Source organism: Ogataea parapolymorpha, chromosome VII (assembly GCF_000187245.1).
Source record: "Ogataea parapolymorpha DL-1 chromosome VII, whole genome shotgun sequence".
NCBI lineage: Eukaryota > Fungi > Ascomycota > Pichiomycetes > Pichiales > Pichiaceae > Ogataea > Ogataea parapolymorpha.
In genome coordinates this window covers 529,727-542,048 of record NC_027860.1, presented here as the reverse complement: position 1 = coordinate 542,048, position 12,322 = coordinate 529,727, and the positions used below count along the sequence as shown (strand labels likewise).

Sequence of the window (12,322 nt, the reverse complement as noted above, 5' to 3'; positions counted from 1 at the left end):
ACCAATGTTTAGATCTTCGGCAGCTATCAAAAGCGTATAGTTGGCATGTAGACTTGTCACCAATTCGGCAATTGAGTGCCTAATATCCTGTGACGAAATACATAAGCCGACAAGTGACAGAGAACATGACTTATTGTACTGAATGGCGACAGAAATATTGGTAACTGTAAAGTTTTGGGAAAGTTGAGATGTCTGCTTTTCTGCTCAAACGCACAAGGGGCATTGTCCTTAATCAATCCACTTCTACATAGCAAACAACACAATGCTCATAATCAGATTTGCCATTCAATACCCCCAACAGGATACAGACTATAAGAGGTTTACCATCATATAGTGTGTCGGCTGCAAGAGCAAAGAATGAGTGAACTTTCACTGGATTTGACATAATCCATAAATTTCAACATCCAGGTAGGATATCAGCAATGCTATGCAACATATGAAACGAGCTGAAAGCTAACGCAAACAGTTCTCAAAATTGTCTTTGGCTAAAGGACTCGATATTATTTGCTCTTTAATGGACCCTCAGCACAGGGAACCAGAACTTAGCAACTTCATTGGTCTGAAACAACTGCTTATTATTCATATGAAGAGATGATCCAGAGTGAAATACATTAGTGAGGTAATACTCTTCTTAAATACTCAGTCGTTATCTTTCGAAAACAATTTATTGCGATTCGCTACCAAAGTGAGGTTTTGGGCTCCCATTTCTTGAGAATGCCTATGCTCATGTCATAAAAAATGTGGTTAAGTTGTCGATGTGCATGAATGAGAGGACACTTCATATTTTCTGCCAACAGGGCGACTTACAATAGATAGACTCTCATGACTTTGTATTATTTCAAATGGAATTTTCTGACACTGCTAAGTGTAAATCCTGGTGAACATCGTTCACGAAGGAATTGATCGAGGTGGCATATACTCGTCTTTTGCTACATTGTTGACGTCCACGTTTAACAGTTCTAATCCCTTCAGCTTTTAGGACTCTATAGGTATGGTGGTACATCAGCTGCTTACTCAAAAGTGGTAACCGTTATCTTACTAGCAAATTTCAATTCATTCATACGAAGAGAGAGTTCCTCTGGATTTAAGAAATAATGGAATTCTGCAAACTAAATAAAACGCAACAGCTACTCCGTCGATCGACGTCAATCTATGCATACAAGGTTTTTTTAAAAGTGACTAAAAAAAAAGAGCATGAAAGCCGACCTTGATCAAGGATTGACAAATGGTATCTTTCAGAACTCTTCATTTTCCACCAAAAGCAACATCAATAAAGAGCATTAAGAAGGTGTTTGAAGAGAGAAAATACGGGTATTTCACGACAAACGACGCCCTGGACGCACTGGAAAGTTCCCAGTATCTCACTTTGAAAAATGATCTCAAGCTTATATACAACACCACAATGAGGACCATCGAAAACAAAGCCAACAATGCTGCCCGAATAAGGAGAAGCTATGAGGAAATGGGATTCATACCGCCAGTCCTGCATTTGTCAAGAGATGAAAAGCCCCTTAGTGAATCTGCAATTTGGTCTCATTTTTCTAATCTCAATTTGAAAGCGACCGAGGAAGCCCCCAACTCTCCACAGAGTTTGGTCTGGGCCGAAAAAAACAGCATAACATTACCACCCATTCCGGGAGGTATGGCATCGGCGATAAAATGGAATGAATTCATCCAGAAGCTAGTAGCTTACAACATCTTTAATGCTCGTTCATCTCAAAGTCAAATAGATAAGGCTATCGGGTCAGCAATCAATAGTGCGGGACATAAACTTACTCTGGTATCTTTTAACAAGATTTTACTTCATTTTTCTCGGAAATACGACTTAACGACTATGACAGAGATACTAGATTCTATGACCACGATTTATGGTTTAAAGCCCGACATCCAGACGTATAACATTTTTCTCAACACCATTTTGCGGTCCCGGGCTAAACATAGAGTCAGAAGATGCATAACGATTTTGAAGATGATGAAACAACAAGGTGTTGCCCCGAACAAGTATACCTGGAATATTATATGTGGAGGGTTGAATGATGTACCTGAAATCTTACAATTTCTTCGTCAATTTTACAGGTTTCAGATTCCCCTACTATGTCAAAAAAATCTCGCAAAAGCTGGTGTCCAGTTCCCGATAATCAGAGAGCTTTTTGATCCATCCTCCAATATTGACTACAATACCGCATATGATTTGCTGTCGTTCGGTATCAGGGTAAAACTTCAGGAAGACGGTCAGTTGAGAGAGGCGTTTATTTACATGCAACACGTTTGCAGTCAAAGCCAGTCTAATGATTATTCTGCATTTGTGCTAACTCCAAAATTCAATATTCTAAAGCTTTTCATGGATTACATTTTGTTTGAGTTACAAAATTTACCTTATGCAATAGCATTTTTGCAGTATTTCGAAAACTCTTACCCGAGTGTTATGGAAGTGGATGACAATAGAAGTCAAATATATGCAATTTTATTGACTTCGATGAGGCAGTTCGAAGATTCGCCGATGTGGGAACCTTTAGTTAGGTATTTTTTCCAGAGGACGATCGATGATCACGGAAGAACCATTTTACCTACTAGCGTAATCTCTCAACTCAAAGAATTGGGAGAGCAAAAGATGAAAGATCAATTGCAAAGGGACACCGCTGATACCTTCAATATTACTGATAGTCCGACTTTGGTAGAAAGAATGACCATCAACAAAATCTTCAAGCAACTTCGATGGCCTGGCTCAGCATACGGGGAACAACCAATATGGGAATTGGAAAAAAATGCTCCCTCATTTCGCCAAGCTTGCAAGATGCTGGGTTACTTTGGAAATACGAAAGTAGATGGCCCTGAGGAAGAGAATACAAACACAGAAAGCTTTGATATTTGGCAGGGTTTCGAACTCCCTACAAGAGAGGCTTTTTACGATTCACTACCATTTTCCGTTTCAAGATCGGAAGGTTTCAATAATAACGATAAATAAATAATATTGCCCAGACGATCCCGAGATTGGAAACAGAACCAGTTGAAAGGAGGCCGACTTCTTTCAAGGTGATTACACAATTCACTCCATCAGCGGGCGTTAGTATTCTTTTGACTACTTTTATGCAAAAATATACTCAACCCATTCAGTCATAACTCTTTACAGTAAGTAAGTTTGGATTAGTGGTGAGGTACCCATGGATTAATTTGAATATATCAGGACGGGATTTATGATGCCAATATCGCATATATGTTGCATCTCCTGTCTCATTTTGAGGATATTATGATTCTCCATCTGAAATATTCATCAAAGCAGAGAGGAACAAGAAACCTACACCGGATACAATTAGCATTATTCAAAACTAATAACTTATTTGACTATACGTCAATTACTTTCTCGGCCTCTATATTCAACATGCATCTTATCAAAAATCTATGCGACGCGCTAAAGAAGTTTTATTTTATTTTCGTGCATCACACAAAAATTCCACGCGTTGCTGTGAAGGAACCATTAAAATCAAAAAGTAAACAAGCTTGTTTTGCATTTGAAGTTCTGCTCAGTGTTGTTAAACTCTGTATGAAGGACAACTCAGAGAGTTATATAGATTGATTGCAAACACCAAACAGGTTTACACACAAATAATCAGCCATACTTCAACGGTCAGGTTTGAGGCTCTCAAAATGCAACAGGATAGCCCGTTGAGTCCCAAAAAGCTTTTCAATAATCAGCAAAAACAATTCCAGCTGAATGATGCGAGCGATCTTAACTCCTCAATTATGAACTCAACCGGGTTTCCTTTGAATACCAAAAAGCGGACACTCTATTCGCCATCGAGCGATTCTTCAACGCCTCAACTGTCTGACAGACTCAAATCTTCGATCGACAACACTGATAGCCCTTCAAACAGAAATAGCCGTGAATTACTTCTGAGAACCTTCAAAAACCCTTCGCCTCCATTTGCAACAAAAAAGGCAGCTCTGCGGAGAAGCGCTGGCGTTTTGAATCTATCCATCGAGACCAGTCCTCGAAAACAACTACAGAAAGAGCATGAAATCACCAAATCCATAAGTGATCTGGACTTCGGAACGGATGTCACTAGCCCTTCTGGAAATGCGAAGACTTCACGGGGTACCACACATTCACGACAAAAAGAACCTACATTTTCGCCAAGTGAGCGCAAACACGAAGAGTTTGAAAACTTCAGGCCTACAGGAGGAGAAGCCTCATCGCCAAACTCACCATCTCCATTTTTGAATCCATCAGTGGTCAAAAAGATGACTGCCACTTCCCGTTTCAAAAAAATGTTCACCAACAATCACTTTAACGACGTAACTGACACTCTCATGTGCGACACGGCCAATAGACCATCGATGGATAAGAGAATCAGCCCTATTAGTCTCCATATAAAAAACACTGCTCCCAAAGCTACCAAGGGTTCTCCCACAGACTCGCTCTCAAAACCTGACAAGACTGGGTACGAGGCCAAAAGATCGGAGGCGCTTCAGGTACATTTCACTCCAAAAAACACAAATGGATTTGTGACACCGGCGTCTTTCAGATCTGTGAAACCGCTACAAACAGCCTTTAATTCTACTGGGTTACAGAGCAAAAAATCCATCACTTTGGCCACCAAATTTAAAACCATGCCCGAAACACCTTGTAAAAGACCACCTCTGAGCACTGTCAACGTTAATGAGTCTTTTGAAAGTGCCACGGTTAATAACTCATTTGGATCATCCAATGCATCAACGGTGTTAAATTCTTCTGCTCACACAATGGCCACTTCATCAGCAGCCAAATCGACAAGAACTGGGAGCAGCCCAGCGGAGATAGTATCTCCAAACTCTTCCAAAATGTCGCCAATCTCAATCGACGGGATCACCAGGGCTCCTCGAAGTAGTGGTGGTTCGAATGGAAGCGGACGCCCTCTGTCAAGAAGTCAAAAGGCAATCAACACATCTGATTTGGAGAGCTGTATTTTGAGATTCACCAACGAATTTGATGATTTATATGATGATGAAAGTCACCACAGTACAAGTATTTTTCGAGATGGAAGTGAATTACAGGCACATTCACCAGCGACTCGAAAAGAGAAAACTTCTCCTGATGGCAGCCGGAGACCATTGCAAGGCTTGAGCAATACGAGTAAGGCTTTTAGCGAGTTTGGAACTCAGAATAACCCTCATAAGGGACAAGCATTATTCAACCGCCATAAATTGTCGAATGCATCATCCCATGAAGATTTTATGGATGAAGACCTTGATTTGGAGAATATCGACGACATGAACTTTGATGGTTTTTCTGAGCTTGGATCGCTGGAAAATTTACCTCCCACTCCTACTCGTTTGGGTGCGACACACAATCAACATGGTACCAGAGGACCACACAATTACTTAGACGGAAGTACACCTACGAAACACAATTCAAGTTGGCACACAGCTTACTCTCATTCTTCGACCCATAACATGTTCAGCTCGGGAAAAATGGGAGAACGTATCAATATGGGTCCTCCAAAATTGTCATCCATGACTGCCCATAGCCCCAAAACCCCTGTTGATCCCTCATTCACGCAAACCTTTCAGAGTACTCAAAGCTCGGACTCGCAAGTTGATCTAACGTTGGAGAGCTCATCCACGTTCTCACTTCCGAGCCATGGAGCTCACAATCAGCCACTAACTTTCGATGAATCCTTGGAGAAAAAAAACCAAATTGACTACCACCTGATGTCAAAGTTTGGAAATTGTAGTTTGATAGGGGCCGGAGAATTTTCCGTGGTGTACGAAATTCAATACGAAGGTATCAAATATGCAGTCAAGAGAACAAAGAATCCTTTGGGGGGACCTAAAACCAGACTGCGCAAATTGGAAGAAGTTGAAATACTGAAGACCCTTCAAGCAAAGTTCAGGTCTTTCGCAATGGAAGCAGATGATGAGAATCTTCCGGATACAGGTGACAACCACGAAAATATTTTGAACCTCATCAATTATTGGGAACACAATTCGTTTCTATACATAATGACTGATTGCTGCGAAAACGGCTCGCTGGACAAGTTTTTGGTGGAGAATGGAAAAGTTTCAAAGCTAGATGAGTGGAGAGTATGGAAAATTTTGAACGAAATATTGATGGGATTGAAGTTTATTCATAAATGTGGAATATTGCACCTTGACCTGAAGCCTGCGAATATATTTATCACTTTTGAAGGATCTTTGAAAATTGGGGATTTTGGTGTTGCTTCCAAACTCCCTATACCCCCTTATTTTGACCGTGAAGGAGACCGGGAGTATATTGCCCCAGAAGTGATTTCAAAACACATATATGGGAAACCAGCCGATATATTCTCATGTGGTCTTATCATGGTTGAAATCGCGGCAAATATAGTCTTGCCAGACAACGGGACATCATGGCAAAAGTTGAGATCGGGCGACTTGACAGATGCAGGGAAGTTGTCGTCCAGTGACTTGACCGACTTGGAAGGATCAATCTTTTCCAGTGCAAACACCTACTCATCAAATCTTACGAACACAACGGTGACCACTGGCATATCAGCGTCACCTACCGAATTAACTAAAGCAAATCACTTGAAAAGAATGAGAGTTCCTAGTTGGGCACCATCTTGGTTTTGCGATGGCAGCTCAGCCCTTGATAAATTAGTCACATGGATGATCGATCCAAATCCTACAAATAGACCAACTGCGGAAGAGATTTTGAGAAGCTACGAATGCATTGTGGTAGAATCCAGGAGGAAATGTGGCGCAACAATATATGAGGGGGATTTTGGACCCCAGCCTGATCATGAGGATCTACTTTTAGAGAAGGAAGTGACGAGCTCAACATCCACTTATAAAATTGCTAACCTTTGTGGCAAGTGGAATAGAAAGTCCTCGATTGATATGATTCTGGAATGAGTGGAAGCCTACGAATGTAACGATAATGTACAATTATGAGATATGCGATAAACTTCGTAATCACAAGATTTTCGCGAACGCAGAACGATGCTCCATTTCGAAACACACCCCCTTTTTACCTATTCTTTTATTGTTTGAAGTTACATGAAAAAGAAGTTTCGCGGATTACCAAGATAATAATAACCTAATAATCTTAAACTAATAAACTTAAGTATATTTTTTCCGCAAAATAATGAACGCGGCTTTAATTATCTAAATAATCATTTGTGAGTCTCGAAAAATTAAAGCCCTGAAAGCATACAAATATGGCCAGTTCCGAGGACATGAGCCCTGAGATCAATGAGCCTTCGATGACAAAAACTCTTGACACGATTTTGATAAACAAAAACCGAACGGAGTCGACTATGAAATCTCAAAAAAGACGAAACAGGCCATCATTTGTTTGTATCAACTGCAAGAAAAAAAAGATCAAATGTGATAAGAGATTACCATGTTCTAACTGTTTGAAATCACATTTGGCAGATTCATGCCATTATCGTCATTCTTCCACCAAACACCCCCTGTTGAAAGATGATTTAGGCCGCGGAAGGCCCTTTGAGGGACATACTCCGCTCCAGAGCGGAACTTTAACCCAGCAATTGCCTTTGTTTCCGAACTATTCCAGCAATCGGTCGTCCAATGGCTCATCAGATCTAGAAGTTCTCCGAGAGTCCAGAAGCCTAACGACAGGCCAAAGGGAGGGGCCTTCTTTGCAAACTGATGTTGAAGAGCTGAAAACTAAAGTGGTTTTCCTAGAGGAAGCCTTGCGTAACAAGAATGAACAATTGCACCGCGACAATTTATCTTTGAACACCGAAAACGACGGATCGAACTCTGTTTTCTCAATGAAGTCAAGCAAACTGAAGCTTAATTGTATCTATGCGAAAAAATCCCGATTTCTAGTGTTTGGATTTGCTTCCTTCAGAACATCCATTGCCCACCAGAAAGAATTGACCTTCTTTTTACATCAATTCATCGACAGGTTAACCCAGGAGAGAAAACATTGGAAGAATAGCCGCAGAATACCATCAAAGTCCACAATATTTGGTTTGAAGGGAGATGAAGAGAGATTTGCTCAGGAAATTGAGGCTAAAATATTGCGTCATTACACTGCTATGCTTCATTTGATTGATTATTTTGACCAACATCTAAACAACTTTTTGATGAATCAGTTAATTGATATTATTCAAGTAAAGTCCCATTTTCATACAATGTTTGTGCGTGATGAGCATGGTAAAGTTCATTTTGTGAAGCCGGAAAAATCTTATGAGTACTCCAATTTAGCCATGATTTTCGCAATTGTTAAAATTTCAGTTATATTCATCAATTACAAGGAATTGAGCGAACAGAGAGATAAGCCTCTATTTGATCTCAAAGAGTCTTTCACAATTTTGGATGAATGTTGTCAAGCTGCTTTGAATCTTTCTCGATTTGACAAGAAGCAAAATATCAATGTCTTACTAGCACTGCTATTACGGAGAATATCTCTATTATATAGTGCAGTCGATGGCGATGGTGGCGATGGTGCAAATTTGCTCCCTGTTATTCACACTGCAGTCTCTACTGCTTTACAGATGGGATTGCACAGATCTTTGGATTCCATCAATGCAATTACTGGAAAAGCATCTTCCGCCACTGGATTTTCACATTCACCAAACATTTGGTGCAAAATTTGGGCGCAGCTGAAGTTCCTTGATGCATTTGGTTCATTGACTGTTGGGACTCCGCTTCTAGTGAATGACGATTTTGCTGATAATAGGGATGCACAAGATGAGCACCAAAATTATTTTATGCCGGAGAGGGACAAGATTACTCGTGATCTTACAGAGCTATATCGAGAAGCCTCGTTGGTTTTTAATTCAAATCGCCCTGTCTCTTTAAATGATATGGTATTAACGATAATGAAAATCATCGAATTTGATAAATCAATTGGCTCGTTTTTGGACTTGATTATGGTACCAACCGAAGACTCGGACATTGTGGCCTGGAAAGTGAACACCAAGTTTTATATTTTAGAGCTGGTGCAAGGTCTATGCACAAACTTGAGACTGGTTATGTCAAACCAAAAATTATTGAAGCAGGAGTTGAAAGGACGCGATTTACAATATAATGAAATCAGACTTTTGGAATTGTTGGATCAAAGATTACTCACTATCTCACTGAAGTGTGCACTTCTATCGTATATTCTCATGAACAAAATATTACGTGGTGAGTCAGAAATTTCGAAACCCAAATACGTGGTTTACTTCAAGCCTCAAATGACTGCTCTCCTGCTGCGAAGCTCGTTGACATTTGCCGCATCAATTTTCAGCAATAGCACAAATTCTACCCAGAATATTGACGCATCTGATCTAATCAGATTTGACAGCATCGACTATAATGCTCTTGAATTGAGCCTAGCAGATACAATACATGAAGATTCATTGCTCAACGATATTATGGCAAAGTTCAAACATCCAAAACAGCTTGTAAAATGTCTTTGTGAATTTTATCAAAGCGTTTCGGATATTGATGAGCTCGGTACAGATTATGGTTTCTTCTGTTGCTTCAAGCTCACTTTGATGCTTTGTTTCGTCATTGACTCGACTAACAAGCTGTATATCGAACAAGAAAAAAGCGAAAAGTCACAGGAGAATCTTAGGATCAACATAACAAGCATTGCAAAAAAGACCAGGGAAATGATTGATTCTAACTTGACTTTGGGAGCCACCGAGAGAAATTTACCATTTTTTCAAAGTCAAGAAAGTCTTGACACATATATAAACAATTTATTCAGTTCCGATGTGAACCTCAACTGGTCCCGCGTTGATGCAGGCCAGGAGCTTTACGGATTGCCTTGGAATGGAATTACCGATGATGATGCTCAGAAAACCACTACCAACACGGGAGACCCAATCGGAAACATCTACGGTCAGAATGTTGATGATGCTGAATTCAGTAACAGATCATACCAGGTGTTTTTCTGAAATGACATTCTGCAACTTGTACCTTACTTGCATCAATACGATACACGGCCATTGGATTTAAACTCAATTATTGTGATCGGAAGCTTTTCGTATTACAAAGCAAGCAGAACATAAGTTTGTCTGAAGTCAGTAATTTTTGATAAAACTTACATCAGCGAAATCTCAGAAGAACACACATTATGAGTTGTGTATTACTGGCGGGAAAAATTCAGCTGTAGTTGAATTGGCAATCCGAGTTACGGCCTCCTCGAATGGGGTGATTTGTTTGCATCGAAATCCCCCATGATCCCAATGGGTTCCATAAGCTAAGTCTATGTGACGAAACTCAAAACTACTTTCAAGATCTATAATTCATGAAGAATAGATAATGCGATCATAGGTGTGAGGATTGACAATCCCCCTAGAGAGAAAACAGAAGCTAGATGTAGCATGTGCTGCAAGGAAAAGTTGAGAGGTTGCCCCGACAGCTTAAATGACATTCACTAGGACGAAGAAAGGGAAATGCATCTGGTAAAATCGAGGAGGTCTGATTCTTACCGTTGTGGATGGTGAAGCAACACGGTATAACAGATGGTGATCTTGGGCAACCGCGCTAATAACAGGAAGTCATATGTTACAATAGTGAGCTACCAAGATTTTCCTGTATAGATCTGCTGCATTCAGAACTCGGAGATAATTCATGCTTCAACTAAGGGGCCTGGTAGACCAGCTACCTGAAGTTAGCAAAAAGTGGAAGGAAGAAGCGGGCGATTGCCCGCAGATGCAAAATCCACGATCTCTACAACTTGAATAATACTGGTCTTTCATACGACTTTCACGGGGCTGTGTATTTGACTTCAGTTCCAAATGGGGAAAGTAAGACATATTGCCGCTAACCATCAAGGTTGTGATATATGCATCCTGAAAACACAGGACATTTTAATAGATCATCTTTGAGCACGGGCAACCATAGGCTTTTGAGTATTCACTTCCCGTACGTTTGGTTATACTGGAAGTATAGCACCAAAAGGCTTGGGCCGCTTCGAATAACATCAAAAGTCAAAGGTTTGTAGTCTATAAGGACCCACATTTCGACATCACACAAGGTTTACTTACTATGCATGATGCTCCATGTAACACTGCAATTTGGGTTTTACTAAGGTGCCCTCAATGATCAGAAATTCATCTCTTTCCAGAAGCACCACAACTGACCACAAGCTGAAAATTGAGGCTACTTTTCAGAATTTTAAGATCACGTACTAAAGATGCATCTTATTGAGGTCTTGCTAGTAACTTAGAGAAAGAAAGAAAGCAGTTCTGAATTTGTTTCCACCAAAGCATGATGAAACGAAACGTCGCTGGGCTCTTCCAGGCACAAAAAGAACTGTTACCATAAAGTTTTTGATGCCAGAATGTAAATTCCAGCGGATCCGATTATAATAAGGCCCTTAAGACTTTTTTGTGCTCGCTGGCGAAAGAACTGAAACATCAAAGCTGATGTCGATCTAGACTTGCTACAAAACAGTATGGTGGATGCTACAATTAGAGAAATGCAAAGGGAATTCACGTATTCCAGCACCCTGGGGTAACGAGCCCCAATAGATAACGTGTGGTTATCATGGAGCCAGAAAATGTTATATTATTTACAATCCTGTTTTGTTTCACCGTCATATAGGGCAGAGAAATAAACTTGACCGACCAGGTTAACTATCTCAAGATTTCTGCCTTATATTTACCCTGCTGGGACATCTTTCCCAGGCTAAATCGCCTCTGAGAAATTGGCATTCTTTTCAAACCCCAAAATCCAGACAGTCTAGGTTTCGAAGGTTGCTTATGTTCTGTCACTTTTTGCCACATGCGATGCTACGTTGCAGTTTTGGCTTCCTCTACAGTGCCTCGTATGACGTATCCCTAAATAGCGTATTGGCAATGATCCTGATTCGCATTCCCCAAGTTATATTTGCCAAGAAGATTCAAGCGTAGTTAGATATATATGAAATTAGGGAAATTTGTGCGCAATACAAAAATCTAATGTTTTTCGACGTGACGTCAAAGTCTTTAATTGGGGAATAGAAGTTATAATTAAAAAAATCCCTCATCCAAATATTTCATCCGGTAGCAACAGCAGTTCGACGATAATCTTTCGAGCCATTGAAACTGTCAACTCCCATATATACAGGGTCCATTTTCAATGGGCGAATTCTTGTCCCTAGCTATTGGCATAGAATCAGATTTTCCCTGAGATACTATTTGTACGCCATTTTTGCCGCCGAGAGGGGAGTGGACCTGTGTGCTGCGCATTTATTTGCACGCTTTTCAATGCTCTTCTGGAAATTTTTTTTTATTTTAGAAAATCCTTATTTAAGATACTGATCGCCTAAAGAGTCAGGTTATATATAAAATTTAGGGTAATCATTTGGGATTTTGCTTGTAAATTTTTCCAATAATTTGTTGAATGAGAATCATTC

General features: G+C 40.2%; 3 protein-coding genes across 3 annotated transcripts; all 3 read left to right on the top strand.

Moving 5' to 3' along the window:
- Window positions 1–1,225: 1,225 nt before the first annotated feature.
- On the top strand, window positions 1,226–2,965 carry HPODL_02686 (uncharacterized protein; the record flags this gene model as incomplete). The annotated part of the gene is made up of 1 exon (XM_014077001.1): window positions 1,226–2,965. The coding sequence occupies one exon, from the start codon at window positions 1,226–1,228 to the stop codon at window positions 2,963–2,965; it is 1,740 nt and encodes a 579-aa protein (XP_013932476.1).
- A 2,465-nt stretch (window positions 2,966–5,430) lies between these two features.
- Window positions 5,431–6,870, top strand: HPODL_02685 (Protein kinase that regulates the G2/M transition by inhibition of Cdc28p kinase activity; the record flags this gene model as incomplete). The annotated part of the gene is made up of 1 exon (XM_014077000.1): window positions 5,431–6,870. The coding sequence occupies one exon, from the start codon at window positions 5,431–5,433 to the stop codon at window positions 6,868–6,870; it is 1,440 nt and encodes a 479-aa protein (XP_013932475.1).
- Window positions 6,871–8,120: 1,250 nt separating this feature from the next.
- On the top strand, window positions 8,121–9,875 carry HPODL_02684 (Conserved hypothetical membrane protein; the record flags this gene model as incomplete). Its single annotated transcript, XM_014076999.1, has 1 exon — window positions 8,121–9,875. One exon carries the CDS (start codon window positions 8,121–8,123, stop codon window positions 9,873–9,875), a length of 1,755 nt encoding a protein of 584 aa, XP_013932474.1.
- Window positions 9,876–12,322: the final 2,447 nt, after the last annotated feature.